Raw genomic sequence first — 18,955 nt, forward strand, 5'->3', positions numbered from 1 at the left:
TTTTTTTAATATATCATTACAAATTAACATTGATTAATAACTAGAGTGTTCCCCCTCTATACGTATTCTACCTATCCCCGACACTATTCTTTCTAAAACAACAATTTTTTTTTGAGAAAATTGATTTTGTTTTTTCTTTTCTTTGGTGCATTTTATTGGAGATTAGCCAGAACCGGTAAATATAAATTTAAATCTAGGAGCTAACAACAGCAGTAAATGGAAAGAAAGGAGGTAACGCCTGGAGATTAGCCAGGGCCTGAAAATTTAAATTTAAATCTAGGAGCTAACTAAAGCACTAGATGGAAGGAAAGGAGGTAACGCCGCAGGGTTTGCTCCAGAGCATCAAAGGTGACTTTCGGTTTTACAGAAACTTAGCAATATATTTTGCTCTATAACATAGTAACAAAACCTATCGGAACTTGTTAGGTTTTACGCGAACTCTGTTGTTGGAGTTATGGGAAGGAAACGTGCCTTGTGTTGGCATAAATAAGTACCAAGCGTACTGCACTCTTGATCATCACCACCAAGCCTGGTATTTTATGTTACTATTACAGCAAGTACACGAATTCTATACTGAACTAGCTTAGTTATGTGCGTCGGAATTCAAAATGTTCATGGTTTTACCTTCTTTGAATCACACGTCTCTTCACACGCTTAGTGCATTATTATTATTAGAATTGACTGGAAATGTAATTTGTTGTGGTTTGCGATGTATTTAATATTGAGAGCACGTGAGAAAGGCCCCATTAAAGAGATCAATATGCGAGCATTAGAAAGATTTAGTGTTATTAGTCTTGTGATTGCTTCATAATGATTCTCTGTGAAAATCCAAGGAAACGACGCAAAATCCAAATGCCCATAAACTGGAGATATAAGGTTACACTTGGGGCGCTTTATAACTGGGGTTACTTTGATATGATGCTGAGAACAGCAGATGGTTGGGGCAAAAAATTATATGGGTTATGATGAATCCCCTACCCTGGTGATAAAGACTTTGAGGGTGAAAGAAAATGTCCGTTACCTTACCTCAGGCTACGAATTGCCTTTTTCTGAAGCATTCGATTGCATTGATTTACATTGGCCCAATTCAGTGGATTATTTTCTGATGTGATTTTGAAACTTAATTTTTGTAATAATATTTTGTTATCTGCAAGACTTATTTGCTGATCTTGTGTCTCAGTCTTGAATTACGTTTGATTCCGGTCTCTGTTTTCTCTTCCCATCAAGTTAGGGTGTCTAAAGGAAATTTCTTGCGAATTGTCCCATTGTAGTTAGATTATACTTCCTTTTGACACCCATAAAGAGCTTTAATTGGGCATATTGTAAATTGCATATGGACTAGATAGTGTAGTCACTCTACTTGATGATTAAATTTTGTTCTCTGTTTTCCATCACAAACATCCTCGTCAAACCTTTTATGAATTTAATACCCTTTTCATCCCTTCAAAAGTCACAAATGACAAATCTCAGCGACTTAATGAGATTTCTGTTACACAAAAAATTATGATCTAATGTCCTAAACGAATTGACAAAGATACGGTGATTGAAATCTATTTTCTTCCATCGTTCAAAGTGGAAAATATATCAAACATTTTAAGTTATTTGATTCCTTTACTATTTGAAGGGAAATGAGAGCACCCCAAAAATTCATCTAAGATCAGTATGCACATCTTGTATACAGTAGTTCCTTGTACAACTTCTAATCAGCAAATACAAGTGCATACTACTATGCCATAAAAGTGGAAACAGACATAGTTGATTTCCCACAATTAAAACCTTAAAGGACAGTGATTGCAATTTATCGATCTAAACAAAATTCAGCAGCATTACGACGTACAGATTATTATTCTACAATCATAGAACTAGAAGAATGAGATAGAATAGAGAACACAGATATACGTGGGGAAAACCTTTCCAGGTAAAAACCCCACCCTCCAAACCATCAAGCTAATGTATTATTCAGTAACAAGTTACAATACATTTTCAGCCTTCACATGGAGATTTACATCTTGCTCCATTCTAGAGAAAATCCGGTAGTATAACCCTGTGCAAATATCTTCTCATCTCTCTCTGTATTCTCTACAACAATGCTTTGTACTTATAGAGTTTTCATACAAGAGAAAACAGTTTCTAAAGCGTCTACATTCAATGCATCTACAAATTATTTTAGAAACTTCCTTATGCACAACCCTTGCATAAAACAAAATATAAGAGAATAAATCACCAAAAAACAGAAGCTTTCTATTTTTCTACTCCAAGTCTTTTCTTGTGGAAGAATCCAACTTCATTTAGCAGCTTTCCAGGAAAGCACAAATAAAGCAATAAAACGTGGTAAGGCTGAGTCACCTTATCCCAACAATCTCCCACTTGACGAAGACCTTACAAGATTCAAACTAATGAAACTATATCATCACAACCATCCATGAAACAACATAAATCATAACATATGCTCTCATGCTCCAACTAGACACTTTTCCAAATAACACAAGCATAAGATCCATGTGATAACAAAGGCTACACACAATGCCACCACTCCACTGTGCTCATGAGCTACACAGAAGCATCAAAAACATCAACTTCTTAGCCCAACAAAATTGTGAAGTCATCCTCCAGAAAACAAGATAAAACATCAGCCAGAACAACAACCAAACTGATTTGTCCAATCCAACTGATAAACCCACGAGATTGAAAATAGCATCCATAGTAAATGCTAACTCATCCAATCACCCATACCTCAAAGGTATCGAACACCAGAAAACTCATGCCAGCAACATAACCAACCCATAAATTGCAACCTCAAGCTCTATGTGCAAACCAGTCGATGAAGACCAAACACATACAAGAACTCCCACTGCATGGGTAATGTCAAATCTGAAAAATCAACGGCATATTGAGTCTACTGATAACAACACAAAGAAAGTGAAACCATGTAGTACCAAGGACCATCCACAAAGATATGCAAATCCTCTAGCAGAAACACTGCAAGAAACATCTCTCTCGTCCAGTCTCCACAACTCTCCCATGTTCTCCACATTCAACAAAGAAAAAGGATAAAGTAGCCACCATGTCATCACCAAAAAACAATGAAGTACAAGTGATAAAAAATGACCACAAAAGAGTGACCACATAGCTCCAACAAATCTCAAAAACAATGTTACGTGAACCCAAACATCCAAGAAGATAACCAAGACCAAAGAAAGAAACTGCAAATCATAAGCATGTAGCATGTCCTTCTACAAACACTTCTAAATGTCAATTGTGCCAAGTATGATCTACTTCACAACCCCAAGAGAAAAGCCACAACAACATCCAAAACTATTCAACCTCAAGAGATCAAACATAATATGATATCATAAATCTACATGGATGTAAGCCTCTCAAAGAAAATCAAACAACTCCATTTCCCATTTCAGGAAAACAACCCACTACCATCTCCTATTGTCATTATAAATGAAAGTACACCTCAAGGAGATAACCATGTTATCCATCTCTCACAATGAATCCTCCAGAACCATCTAACTACAGCTCAAGACCATGAATATGAAAGAAAAGATAAAGCAGTTGAAAGTAACATTGGGCAATACCTCTCAACTGATAAATTGCCAAGTAGACCAAGAGCGGGGAATGAGAATGCTCCTCCAAGATATGCAAGTCACCCTGTGACTTATCCAAGAACAATCTCCTCATAGGTCTCTATTGAACTCACGTCCAACAAAGTTGTAGGCTCCTTGGACTTTCTGTTGAAATCTCATCAAGAGTATACATCTCAACAACATGTCTCTCATCTCAAGAGAACTCTAGCCTCACCTAAGTCTCCAAATATCCACAAGCACCTGTAATCAATCACTCCATGCAAAACCCCACTGCAACATAGCACTGTCATGAAGTATCAAGCAAATGATCAAAGTACTCAATACCAAGAAACTAAAACAAGATCAATGTCAAAGCTCCAACCATGGAATCAAGAACATAAACATGACATCATGATCTAAACCATCTCCTCCAAAGAGATAACATGCTTCAAGTGATCATACCAAATAACTGTATCATGTCACAACTCTAAACTGGTAATAAAGAGAAAACCATGACATAAAAGCCACCATGATAACATATCAAATAAAAGCATAAACAACATCTCTACCAAGGACCCCTTGAATCCTAAAGATGTCAACATCTCCAATCACATGAAGATACCATCTCCAACTAGTGAACCGACAAATGTGAAAGACCCTTCTGCAACAATAGGATCTAAGGCATCCTCCAACATCTGCAACACTAAAGAAGATCATCCATCACCGTATGATGGAAAAATACAGCCACTGCTAAAGCTCCCACTGAAGCGTGATACCAAGCTTTGCAAGCATATGACACACCATCCTCCAAATCTGAAAATCATCCAGGCCCACACATCACACTGGGTGAAACCAAGTCTCCACACTAAGGAAATTCACCATGCTTTAGGACTCCATAAGCTATCCAAGTACTCAAATATCATCCATCCTCTCATCCAAAGCAACCACACAAATGCACAAGTGACCACAAACAAGGCCAGCTAACTAGTCTGCACCAACACTAAATCAAATCTAGTGGATATAGACAATCCACATCCAAGTTATCCCACTGCAATTAAATGGGTGGCCTACCCACTTAACTGCATAACTTGTAGATCCAATCATTGCAACATGCAAACCCACTATCACATTAGTGACATATACAAATTAGATCAAAGAGAATAATCATGTAGACAACATGACTCAAACACCAGATCAAGCACAAATCTAATTTGCCAATTATGTCCATATCAAGCACCATAGTCCAGGAATCCAACAAAGCATCACCACAGAAATGTTGAGTGATTGATCACGTACCAACATCTCCATGCAGAGAAAGAAAAAGACCTCCCCTCACCATGCACAAAGAATGCATGCATGTAGAACTACAACTATCTCATCTGGTACCACTCTAAAGGAACAAGAGTCCAAAAAATAGCTCTTCAGTAGATCCACAAAAAACCACAAGTTTTTTATTTCAGCATGCAAAACCTGCAAAAACATTGTGTTTAAGAACACCCATACACATCCACACCCACTTCTCATCTGGAAGACTCAAAGTCTGAATAAAATACCAAACAACTGAACCCATAATAATGGATTATCATAGATGAACATCACCATAGATTTTTTTTAAAGAAAATCTATAAGCATAAGAATCCAAGAGGAAAACATAGTGCAGGAACTCCAGGCCCACTTGTAGACCAATTCCACAACCACTACTAGTACATGCATATGAGAGAGATAGGCTATTTAGAAGCTTCCAAATCATCCAATGATCAACTCTATAGCCTCTATGCATTCTAGGTAACAAAAGAGACACCTTCAAATACCCATGCATCAAGTGTTATTCTGCTGTCAACCAAGAGCTCCAGATCAATGTCATTTCAACATGACCAGCTCTATTTTCTCTGTTTTCACCATCCTTCAAGAAATGTCAGCTGTCTCCTGAAGGAATAAATCAACTGCAAGACTTCCACTTATCAAAGGATTAATTATCAGTCAATTTCTTCAAAACAAACTTCTTCAAGCTCTGCAAGCTAAGAAATCTTAATAGAAGAAATACCCAGAACCAAAAACTCTGTGAATCCTCCCATGCAAACAACATGCAATTCACAAAAAAAAGGCTCTGATACCAATTGAAGGGAAATGAGAGCACCCGAGAAATTCATCTGAGATCAGTATGCACATCCTGTATACAATAGTTCCTTGTACAACTTCTAATCAGCAAATACAAGTGCATACTACTATGCCATAAAAGCGGAAACAGACATAGTTGATTTCCCACAATTAAAACCTTAAAGGAAAGTGATTGGAATTTACCGATCTAAACAAAATTCAGCAGCATTACGACATACAGATTATTATTCTACAATCATAGAACTAGAAGAATGAGACAGAATAGAAAACACGGATATATGTGGAGAAAACCTTTCCAGGTAAAAACCCCACCCTCCAAACCATCAAGCTAATGTTTTATTCAGTAACAAGTTACAATACATTTTCAGCCTTCACATGGAGATTTACATCTTGCTCCATTCTAGAGAAAATCCGGCAGCATAGCCTTGTGCAAATATCTTCTTATCTCTCTCTCTATTCTCTACAACAATGCTTTGTACTTATAGAGTTTTCATACAAGAGGAAACAGTTTCTAAAGCGTCTACATTCAACGCATCTACAAATTATTTTAGAAACTTCCTTATGCACAACCCTTGCATAAAACAAAACATAAGAGAATAAATCACCAAAAAACAGAAGCTTTCTATTTTTCTACTCCAAGTCTTTTCTTGTGGAAGAATCCAGCTTCATTTAGCAGCTTTCCAGGAAAGCAATAAAATGTGGTAAGACCAAGTCACCTTATCCCAACACTATTTATAATTCTTTAATGTTAAGGCTGATCTCATTACCTCTTTCAGTTTGAGAAGGGAGAAGACTTGAATGCAAGCAAGGCGCTTAGAGACCCACTCAATAGTTTCCATTATAGTTTACAGATCAAGCCCTTAACCTACCTTTTGACCATGCCCTCAAGGTTTTAAAGGGACGCTAATGCCTATCTCATCTTGGGAATCATCCTATTGGTTGGATTTATACCGTCCTTCGCCTCAGCGCTCTCCTCCTTAGGTACCAAATCAGTAACGAGATCTGAAAAAAAATAAAAATAAAAATCTTAATATATCCGTGACTACTTACTCACTGGTTACTATCAAAGAATATTGTACGTACCCAATGACAATAATGCCTACTGGTCCAAGTCTTAGATTTCAGTCTGATTTGATATGTATCCTTTTTCTTTCTTCCTGATCGATGATGGTCCTCAGAATGAAATCCATCCTCACTATATATAGTTTGTGAACTCGCAAGTGACATTCCTTCGATCAATGAGACATACCACTTCATAATTTAGTCAATTGCATCCCTCTATGCAAAGTTTGTATTGAATTTTTTTCATTATGCGAATCAGTTAGTAATCTTTACTGATTACTCCTCATATTAAATCATTGTCTAGCTTGTAAACCATTGTCATACTATCGCCTCTTAATAATAATATCATAATCAATTAGTTAACAACCGTTAATTACTGGGTTTGCATTAATTAGTTTTGGATATCGTATTGAACACATGCAAGTTCCAAATCCTTGAAAATTGATTTCCATAGTTCACAACCTTGAATAAATCAAGTGAGCACTGTCAACCCTTGAGGGAACAGCCAGACATATTTCTGATGATATATATTATTCACGAAGACATACAGGTCACTTATTGATATTCCAATATTCATTTCCATGCTTAATTATGCTTTCTAATCGTATACCATATTGGTGGCTTTTATTATTATTAATTATTATAATTGTCCAATGTTTTTGCCCAGAATTTGTTATTTTGATATTATAAATTTAGACTGAATAAGAAGTTCAATAATAATAATAATTAGTAACTGATGTATTAATGAAAACGGATCATATTATTTTTGCCAATGGATGTTATAAATAAAGATTAATCATCATTGGGAAGATTAATATTATTATTAAATAGTTATTATATTATTGTTTAAATTCTCATTATAGACGGGATATCACAGTCCAACCCTCCTAAATTTACTTGTCCTCAAGCAATTTATTGTTTAGGTTCTCAAAAACTTCTGTTCCTTCCAGGTTGCATCTTCTTCCGGCAGACCTTTCCATTTGATCAGGCATTCGTGAATGGTCTTATTCCTCAATTTCTTCTCCCTCATGTTGAGAACCCTTTTGGTTCTAGAATGAGCTTATCACATCATCAGGTGGAGGCAATTCTTCACATTGAGTAATTCATTGTCCAAGGACTTTCTTTAGCCATGATACATGGAAGACATTGTAGATTCTACTGTTCTTGGGTAACTCTAATTCATGAGCTGCTTCACCAATTTTCCATAAAGACTTTGTAGGGCCCATAGAATCATGGCTTCAATTTTTCACCTCCGCTAGTTTTCATGGACAGTTGCTTATAAGGTTGTAACCTCTTGTAATTTCCTTCATGAATGTTTATATGGCTGATATATTGTATAATGGAGTTTCTTGGGATAAATTTTGCTGTTCTTGCCAGTTCATGCGCCACTATAATTCGAAAATATATCCTGAGCATTTGGCAATGAAACATATGCAAACTCAAATAAAAAATATCAAACCAATTTCAACAAATTTAAAGGGCTTACTTAGTCAGTGGACCCCAACTCTTTGCCTAATGGATGCTAATGGGAAACCAATCCCACAACCTACAATTTGCAGCTTACTCCAAAACCTAGCAAATAAACTCTTTGTTCTCTGCATTGCAGCCATGGACATTGGAGGGATCACTCAAACCATCTCATGTGATTGGTTTACCAGCTTCACCTACCAGCTTCTCAGAACTCTCTTCTTATTTTGTTTTTCTAACTTTAGCATATGATGCTTGTTTCTTAGTTCTGTTTGGGCAGTTTGCAGCATAGTGACCATATTGGTCACATCTGAAACATTGAATTTAGGAGACATCTTCTATTTGTCTTAATGAACCTTCTCCATTATGATTTTTCTTCCTTTTTAAGTTCTTTCCTTTCTTATGATGGTTGGTATTGAGAACATCAGTGTCTTCATTTATGGATTTTTGTTTGATTCCTTTTGGTAACTATCTAGCTTCTTCTTGTAGGCAGTCAGATCTTAGGTGGTCTAACTTTGGGAGTTTTGACCTTGCACTTATGCCTTTTTTGAATGATTCCCATAAGTTTGGTAGGCCACCTAAGGCTATTAGGGATAATTCTTTGCTATCTATTTCATACCCAATGTTTGACAATTGATTCCTCAATTCTGTTATTCTCATGAAGAAGGCATTCATAGATTCTCCTTTGTTCATACTTATGTGATTAAACTATGTTTTGAGTGCAAGGGTTCTGTCAGTATTGTTTATCTCAAATGTGAACTCTAGAGTTTTGAACATGAGGTATGCAGTTGTCTGTTTTGCCAGTATAGGTATTGTGTGGTCTCTAGCCTATCAATTTTATAGCTTTCTTGTTATTTTCAATCCATCGGGATTTTTCTGGCTCATCCTCAGGTTCTATCCTTTTGTCTTTTACATATGAATCTACTTTGTTCTCTTCAAATATCATAATGATTCTCAACTTCCATGCTATGAAGTTGTTGGCACCTTCAAGGCGACCCTCAAATCTGATTGCATTTGTCATTTTGAAGAATGAAAGCATGACTTTACTTATTGAGGTAGGTAGTTTGATAGTTTGATTTATCAAGTTTAATTTGGATCTTCCTAACTTGACTCATATATCATGTAAATGATTGTTAAACTTATATCGGACTGTGATTATACTGATCTAAATATTTCAGACTGTAATAATATTGATCAGAACTTTGGTTTTGCAGGTAATATTAAGTCACTACATATATGAATCAAATAACTATCCAATTGAGAGAAAAGTCTTACTGCAATTTATTTCTGATGCTCGATCTGATGTTATTGTGGAGAGATAGAACCATTTATTAATTTCGATGATCATATCTCTTGTTTGAATCCTAATTTATATTTTCTCCAAGGGACACAACATAGACGGTCAAGTCTATTCACCATAGGTCTCTTCATGAAGAGACAATTATATACAAAGAGCATTAGAAAGGACTCGATCCTAATCGAGTATGATCAGGTTTAAATAATCATTAGCAAACTTCTATCTGGAATAAGTAATAATCATAACCACGATGAATCTACTTGATTGAACATGATCCAAGAGAATATATATCTGAATGCTTCAAAATTCATAATTTGTTTGATAATGATGATTTGGTCAATTGCAAGGATTTTCTGATGATAATTGCAATATTAATATTACTGTCTATGTATATGTATGTGTGTCTATGCATGTATTGTAATGTTCTGTTGTCCTCGAAGACAAGACCTCATTGAATTTCAATGGGAGGGTGTGGTATTGATCAAGTATGATGATTGGGATGTCTGTACATAGCAAGAATATTGATGTAGATGGGCCATATGATGTCAATGGGCTGGCCGTATAGTGTCTCTGTAGTGGTCGTACGGAGGTGAGGAGGGTGTACGGTGATAGGGCTGAGACAGTACGGTGGAGGGAAGTGGAACGTGCAGTGGCCGTACGGTTGGTGGAGGTAGGGGGAATGGTCATATGGTGTGGGAGCAACCGTGGGAGTTGGCTGTACGGAGCGATATGAAGCTGAACGGTATTTGATGTAAACCGTACACTGATGACTAGAGGCCAAGGTGCCCGTACGATTGTAAAGAAGGGTATATGTAGGTAGGGTGATGCAAGGGATTCAACGATGCCACTCAAAATGTAGAATAACATATATTAAACACAAATAGTTTGTAGAAGCTAGAGTATAAAAGATACACATTTGTTACCAGATAGGATTTCCATATACATATAATGCTCCGATTTGCCAGATCCGAGCCAATCAGTACAAAGACGGAATAGGGTGAGGGATGAATCTCACCGAAACTGCACGAACCAAATAGGGAAGGTCTTTCACTTCCGAAATGGCAAATTACAGAGAATCCCAACTGAAATTTGCAGTACAAAGAAAAAATCCAAATAATTTGCATACATAAAGACTACTTACAAGCCGTGCTTAAATACCCGTCGAGAAAACTTTCTGAGTGTGTACAAAGATAGCCGACGACGACACAAACTACGAAAACAAAAATAAAAATGGGTCTGAGATATATTAAATCAATCGGCCCATTAACAATAGTTTGATAGATAATTTATTTTATAATGGGAACATTACATGTATATTAGTGAACATGGTAAATTGGTATACGTACATGTACTCACATATGCATACGGATGCCAGGTCTTGTCCTTGAATGCCTATCGACACTATCATATCTTTAATAGTTGGAGATGCTTTAGAGTCATTCAATCAACTCAGGGCCCCTTTAATAGTTGAAATAGAAGATGTATAAGAGCTGTCAGATTTCCACAATCCATCAATGCTGAGATTTGCTAACTAGATTTGATTGTGTGACCAATTTTTTTTTTACATCAACGTTTCGGATCACACTCCGTGATCCATCATTTTATCCTTCTCTTCTATTGTATGCATCCTGATGATGGATCACGGAGTGTGATCCGAAACGTTGATGTAAAAAAAATTGGTCACACAATCAAATCCAGATAGCAAATCTCAGCATAGAAGATGTAGTTAATGCCCTAGTCAAGAATTTCAATATCATTATCTACTTGAAAAAAGTCAAGGTAATTTCATTTTTTGGACATCAAAGTCATCCATGTTCTAACAACATGCCTAACATCAACACTTTCACCACTTTTGACACCATTGTAGGCCTGTTATAACCACATTCTCAACATCTCAATAGAAAATATTTATTTAATTAGCTAGGGCTTATCCTTTTAACATTCCCTTCATCATGCAATTAATTGAATAAAATCAAATTTATTTAGTTAAATCTAACATTTTATATGCATTTCTGCTAATTGATTGCATAATCTAGTTTTTTGATTAATCAGCCTAATTCCCCAAATCCTAGTCCAATTCCCCCCATTAATGAGTGATCATGTTGCATTCACAATTTAAAAGTAAAAGAACTTAAAATCACCAATGGTAATCCTATTCATCGTGTCAACTAAATTATCCTAGCCATCAATTTCCAATTACTAATTTTTAAATAAAATTTTCAAACTTCATTTTGTTAGTCCAAAGTGAAAGCAATTCTCAATTCCAGCCACAAAATCAATTAGATTAATCCTCTAGCCATCAAATCAATCCATACTAGGTAATTTCACCCCTCCGTTTTATCCACTTTCTAGTTTATGTTTTGCAAGATTTCCAAACATTCTCCTGCATTTCTGTTTTCTAGACTTTTTCCTTACATCCGGAATATTAGGATCCCTATTGCAGCATCTTGTTCTAACTTCCACCTTTTGCATACAAATCTTATAAAAGCTACAATCAGCTTTTGCCTCCCATTTCTTCTTTTGTCCAGCTCATCCTGATGTCTAGATATCGCTCCCTCCCCTTGGACATCCATTTGATGTCCATTGCCACAAACTTTGTCCATGCCTTCTATAATATCCTCAATAGATATTCTACCAATTTTTTTCGTGAATAGATTTCAACACATAATAGATAACTCTTGCAAACCAAACCAATTATATAAAAACGACAAATGAACCAATAAATGCTCATTAAAATACCTCAAAATACGTTATTGCATTATACATCAGCAATACAATGACCAAATATGAGCAATCCAATCTTAAATACAACTACATAGTCAAGTTGGAGAGAAACTATAAAATGCACCTTTAATCTCAGATGTGAATTTTGATCTGAATCCACCACAAATGATGAATTGGGGCTACGTCTAATCCACTCAAGAAGAACCTGAGAATTTGCATCTTCGGATCTTGAATAGAAGCTGAAGCTTTCTTACGTTCTCCAAAGAGAAACTAGAAAATCAATCTCAAATCCAAGCCCACCAAAATGAGCTCCTCGTACTTCTTTTAAGGACCCATCAATGTGACTCTTGAGCTTCCCCAATCCTGTCCTTGTCCCTTTTTGCCAATTTGTCACTCATTAACCCCTTTTTAATATTAAATTGACTTGAATAATTCTGCATTAAGTCCTCAATAGCTAATATTAATATAAATTGGGTTGGCCTATTAATTTTTCAACTATCCCAGAAAAGGGGACATTACGTCCTCCCTCCTCACAATTGCTTTCCCTCAAGCAATCATAAGGCCATAAACCAATACTATGATCTCATATCAATTTGCAAGTAGCTTTGTAGTCCAATCTGAAAACACATCTTGCTACACTATGGAGCAAGTTATCCAAATGCAACTCATCCATCAACCAGATCCCTAGATCCCATGTAAATTTGTGAACTACCATTGTGTTTGTAGGCTGTGCGACTCTGATCATAATTGCATCAAATTTCAAATTGTTTGGTATCACAAAAGAATCCTCAAAATGCTACACAGAAATCCAATCAACACATGAATCCCAAACCATCCTATCAACATGATTCTGGGAGTAGAAGTAGTTGTCTATCCACCTGTCCTCATCCTGAATCAGTCAACTGAACGAACAAATCACCACCAAAACCAAAAACTTCTTCAATATGTAAGAAGTCCGACTCATAAGACCCCCACATCCTGCTGCTATAATCTGAATCAGGAATAGGAATGATACCCATGTTGTCATTTTGCCTATATACTAGAAGGAAAATCATCTCATGAGATATGTGCCTCAATAGGAAATGAATCTACAACTCACTGTCTCCTAAAAGATGAGCCACATCTGAAAATATAACAACAGACCAAGCATAGCAATCACTGATAATTAGATGTAATGTACCCATTTTTTGCCAGCATTGGAGTTTGAGAGATTAGCCTATTATTGTTTTCCTCATAGGCTAATTATTGTCGATAGAGGGTCTTCTGAGGTAGTGGGTTGGCTTGGGAGGGTCTTGTCTTCTCCACAATTCAGTAAGTTATAGGTTGGTCTTTGTTTGGGCTTGGTTTTGTGTACTTACTATTTGTGGTAAGTTGGGTGTTGGTTGAGATGGATTGTTTCTATTTTTGGAAAAGTGCATTTGGTCACATGGACAAATAATAGGCGTGACTCCTATTTTAGATGTCATATTTAAATGATGAGTATAATGGGAGTTATTATATTTTTAGTTGCCAAATTATTATGAAATCATTAAATGGCTTATTATTGTTTACCATACCGGGGTAAAGAAATTAATGCATACAGACAATGGATCAGAATAGTAGAACTTCTTATATTATTCGCATATGCCAAAGATATTACATTATGCTTCGATGATGATGAATACAATGATCCCAGGCAGGTGTATAAATACTTTTCGAAGAACCTTCCCGAAGGGGTCTGTCGGCCACATACATGTCGGCTACATAATAAGAACCTTCCCGATATCGATGAAAACCTTCCCGATACTGACGAGAACCTTCCTGATACCGATGAGAACCTTCTCGACACCGACGACATACATCCTTACACATATCTTGTCAGCTACACAGTATTTACCGATGACATCATCCCCCCCCCCCCCACCAAAAAAGAAAAGAAAAGTCGTCTCCGGACAACCACACAACAAAACTCAACAACTAACTACATTTATTCATAAAAACAACATAAATATAGACATCATGAACCAGAAGGCTGTGTCTCAGACTGTGTAGACCAGCTGCGTCAAAGCTGATACACTTGTTTCGTTTGGACCTTCAAATCAGCTCTGATTTGAGAGTTTTCCTCCACTACTTCTTTCAGCATCAAAGTGACCTCTTGGCACTCAACTTCCTTCTGATCAAGGGCCTGTTTCACTGAGTCCTCCTGTAATGCTGCTGCCAACTGTTGTTCTGTTGCCCCTAATTGTTGTTCTGCCCGTTGCCCCCCTCGTGCACTTTCCTTGAGTGGCGCTAATAAGGCTGTCCGCTCTGCTTCCCATGCAATCCGCTGGGTGGCAAGTTGGTCGGCCATCTCCTCCTGAGCCTTCTCGGCCGTCTCCCGAGCTTCCTGCCCAGCCTCTGCCCATCTTTTCTCTATGAGCACCAACTTTGCAAGGGACTTGCTTTGCTCTGTGATCTCTCCACCTCTGGCACACTATGCCTGCAGCAGCTCCAGCTCTCATCAACTGGTCAGACTTTCGATGACTGATAATCGCAACGACTGGGGTTCTAGGGGGCAATGCCCTGGGTGCGCTCCCTGTCGGGATACAGGGCAAGGTCGAGGGGCAACACCCCTTGCCGCCAAGACCAAATTAGCACTTTCGAAGCCACAGAAAACACCATTTTTGTGATTTTCTTCTTATCCAACACTCTTTCTAACAACCACTTATGTTTTCTACTTGATTATGTATTTATTGCGTTACTCATTTTGAACATTTTTGATTTGTCGTCGTTTTTTTTTTTTTTTTTGAAAACCTCCTGCCACCCTTCTTCTATATCTGTTTTTGGACGCTGTGCGGCTGCGCTCCTCTACTTGCCTTCCTGATTGCATCAATTCACAACTTCTAGTCTATGCGTTCTTAATCCACTGGACCTGAAAATGCCATGCTTGTATTGCTAACCCTTAATAACTTGTGCCCTGATTGCATTATACTCTTGTCTGTCCTAATTAATGTTATTGCTCCAACCGTACGGATGCTGGCATCTACTGGATTCAGAGTCCAGTGTCCTCACCACTAGACTTACCAAACACAAAATCCCTGCTATGGCTTTACAACTTGATTCGTATATGGCTTACCTTCGAACTCCCTGTCTGTACAACCATAAAAATGCCCCTGCTGATTATATCTTCCACCGTATAGCAATTGTGCCTTAGCTGTTGTACATTATGTCTTTAAAACAACTCAATCACTGTATGCCTGTATTCCTTCAAACACTGTACACTGAAATAGTTTTTGGAGAGTCGTACGACATTGCATTTTGGAGGGTTGTACGGCGAGGGTGGTCGAATGAAGTAATCGTACCGTACAGTGCTTCATCTGGGGATGCCATACAGTTCATGTTTATTTTATAAAATGCCGTACTATGGTTTTAGAATGTTGTACGGTACATACTTGCCGTACGGTGTTCAATGTGTTCAGTGCAAATATTAAGCCGTACGGTGCTTACTTAAGAACACCGTACGGTGCTCATTTCTTGCCCATAATGCCGTATGGTGCTTTTTCTTTTCCTTTTAAATTTAAAAAAAAAAAAAAAAAAAAAAACTGTCCTTACTGATCTTACATATGTACAATATTTACATATATACAGTACTTACAATCGTTCTTTTCTTAGTTGTTAGTCCACAGAGGTGCGTTATTTCTTTCATGGTAGACATTCAGCTTCGACCTATGCACTGTGTCGGCCACTTCCTTTCCGTCTAGCGTCCATAGTTTTATTGCTCCGTTATCACCCACTTCCCGAATCTGGTACGACCCGACCCATTTCACTTGAAACTTGTTTAGTTTGATCTTGTTCCGTCCGTCATACTTCAACACCAACTATCGCGGTTGGAACTTGTTCAGTTTCAGGTGTTTATCATGCCACGCTTTGCGTTTGTTCCGTGTCACCTCCATGGTCCATTGTGCTTGCGATCGTCAAAGTTTATTTAAGTTAGACGATCTCTCCCTTCGATTTTCCATATCGCCCAGTTTGTTCCCGAAGCTCGGTACCATGGACTCCATCGATTGCCCCTTCTTACCGTCAATAACACCTCCACTCCGTACTGCTGCAACTTTTATTAAACCCTTCCTCTTTGTTTCCTGTGCAGACCGTATGATGTGTTTTCCTTGCTGCTAGCACCTTTTTGCTATATCTGTGGTTCAACGTAACATTTTCTTTTTGCGTGGTCATACAGTGGAATCTTTCCTTCTTCTGGGTTCGTACTGTGTGTTCTTCCCATCAGCTTCAGTCGTAACCACCTTTCCTTTTTCCGCTTCTCTGTATTCCTTCGGACATTCATTTCCTTCTTCTTTCTTACCTTCGTCGACCCTTAGCATATTACAGCTCGGAAAGAGCTCGTAATCCTCCATCTGCCAGTAGAAAAGGCTATTCAATGAGTCTAGATCGTCCTCACTTGACCCTCCTTCCAGTCTCAATACTCCCTCTTTATCAGGTTCCATTCTATTCTTCCCCTTGTCATCATTCTCGCTTTCACCTTCTAAGTTTGACGATGCTGCCTCCTCACCTACCATTTGTGTGTGCAGGTCAATTATGAATCTTCTACCTCCGTGCTCCATTGATAGAGTATTCTTCTTCTAGTCGTGGTTAACCCTTGCTTGCACTAGCCATCCACGGTCCAGAATGGCATTGTACCCTTTCCTCTTCAGCGGGATCACGACGAAATCAAGCAGGAATGGCTGTGTTCCAATTGTTACTGGTTGTGCTATTGGGACTCCCAATGGTTTGATTTCGTGTTGGTCGGCCGTTAGCAGCTAGAATGTAGGTGGCCACAATGTCGGCTGTCCCAACCTTTTCCAAGTATCCTCTAGTAACACGTTGACACCGGACCCTCCATCCACAATCGTGTCCGTCAACACATTCTCGAGAATTCCTATTTCAACAATTTCCAGATGGCGTCCAGATGAGAGGGTTAACAACATCGAATCTTTTGCACTTGCGCCACCTTGTTTCTCCCTTCCTTGTTCTACTGGTAACTTAGCAATTGGAGCTATGTTCGTGAGTGCTGTACGAAGTTGAGGCATAGTAAGTAGCAGATCATTTATTTTGATAGGTACCTCGGTTTGTGATATTTGCGTACAATGTTCTGTTTTGCGCAGTTCCGTACGGAGTGTCCTTTAGGTGTGCTTTCTCTGTTTGTGTTGCTTTTTGGATCTCTGCCTGTGCTTCTGCCAGTCGCGTCTTTTCTTCCGTCGGATTGGAATACACTTTCGCTTGCTTTCGTGTGATGGCTAGAACCTCTTCTTTGTCGATCCCGATGGTGATCAAATTTACTCCCGACTTTGGGCACTTGGCATCTTCATGATCACCGAGTCGCACCATCTGCATAATAATTTCGGTGTGTTTGCTATTTTATAGTCTTGGGCAAAGTGACCCCACAAATTACATGCTCGGCATTGAATTGTGGCTCGGCCATTCTCATCGTACTGAATTCGGCTCTTGCTGCCATTATTGTTGTTGCTATTGTTGTTGTTTTGTCCTCGCCGATTATTTTTGTATCCTCCCGACGTGGCACCCTCTGTACTAGTGTTCCCGCTCCCTCTTGACGTGGACGCCTCCTGTGTCAGGAACACTTGCTGCGGTGCTCTTGTTTTTAGGTTGAAAGGACATTCCTTTGTCGAATGTCCCATGATCTGGCAAATCTCACAAAATTGATCTTTCAGGTAGGATCCCTTCATATGGCCTTCTTTCTTACACTCGGTGCACCATAGCTTGTTTCCCTTGGTGTCCTTCTGCATATTCTTGAACTCTTTCATCATCCGAATCATGCCCTTATGGAGGGCGCGAACCTTCTTGCTGCCTTTTTCATCATCACTACTTTCCTTTGCTGAAGATGTGTCATCATCTGAATCCGACGAGCTACTCTTCTTTTTTTTCGTCTTCTGCTCACTTTCCAGGTTCATTGCCTGATTGTACGCTTCAGTGTATGACGATGGCGGCACGATCTTCATCTTCTTTTGCAACTTAGGGTGTAGGCCTTCAATGAACCATCTTTTTTGCAACGCATCAGCCGACTTATTCTCCATTTTATTGATCAAGTCCTTTAGCTTCCTGGCGTAGACTCAGATTGTTTCATTCTTCTCCTGTTTTGTGTTGTATATCTCCGCTACGATTTCGTTGTCATCGCGCAACAGTTGAAATTCGGCAGTAAATTCCTTCTCAAGGTTGTCCCAAGTGGTTAATTTCTGGGGATTTGCATCAGCGAACCAATCAATTGCAACACCTCGTAGGGTGGTCGGAAACTGCCGGACCCATTCGTTTGTAATTCTTATGCCATTCACCCTCCAAATCTTTTCGCATGTTTTACAATGTCGGATCGAATCGGCTACTCCATCACCATCAAATTTAGGCAACTTCTCCTTTGGTCCTACCATTTCGGCACGAACGCTTTGTATCTCAATACCAACGGTTTGCACTCCGGTACCAACGCTTTGTATCTCGATACCAACGGTTTGCACTCCGGCACGGACACTTTTTATTCCGACACCAACGCTTTGTACTCCGGCAGCTGTTCTTTTTGGTGAAGAAGGGTCTCCGTTAATCGAATCTGTCCATTCTGGAAGTGTATTACGGACGAAGAGTTCGCTCCACGCTCTTACTCCTTCGGCACTCCAAGTTGTGCGAGTTGATTCTCTTCCATCTGGATTCTCCCTCGGCGAATACAAATTCGAAAACTCCTCCCTTGCTTCTTCCACCAACT

At 38.5% G+C, this 18,955-nt stretch overlaps 1 protein-coding gene across 7 annotated transcripts in view; it reads left to right on the forward strand.

The window, feature by feature from the left end:
* The first annotated feature begins 179 nt into the window (after window positions 1–179).
* Window positions 180–18,955, forward strand: part of ATSPO11-1 (Spo11/DNA topoisomerase VI, subunit A protein) — a 314,730-nt gene continuing 295,954 nt past the window's right edge. For 5 of the 7 annotated variants that reach the window (XM_089803821.1, XM_089803825.1, XM_089803822.1 and 2 more), the window contains exons 1-2: window positions 180–348; window positions 427–532. In XM_089803821.1, the coding sequence (XP_089659947.1) occupies window positions 300–348; window positions 427–532 (155 nt within the window). In that variant the 5' untranslated portion in view covers window positions 180–299. The remainder of the gene's footprint in view (window positions 349–426; window positions 533–18,955) is intronic. The other 2 variants (XM_089803823.1, XM_089803827.1) reach the window with 2 other exon arrangements.

This window comes from Cupressus sempervirens, chromosome 10 (assembly GCF_028749045.1).
Source record: "Cupressus sempervirens isolate cs-2001-9-10 chromosome 10, ASM2874904v1, whole genome shotgun sequence".
Taxonomy (NCBI): Eukaryota; Viridiplantae; Streptophyta; class Pinopsida; order Cupressales; family Cupressaceae; genus Cupressus; species Cupressus sempervirens.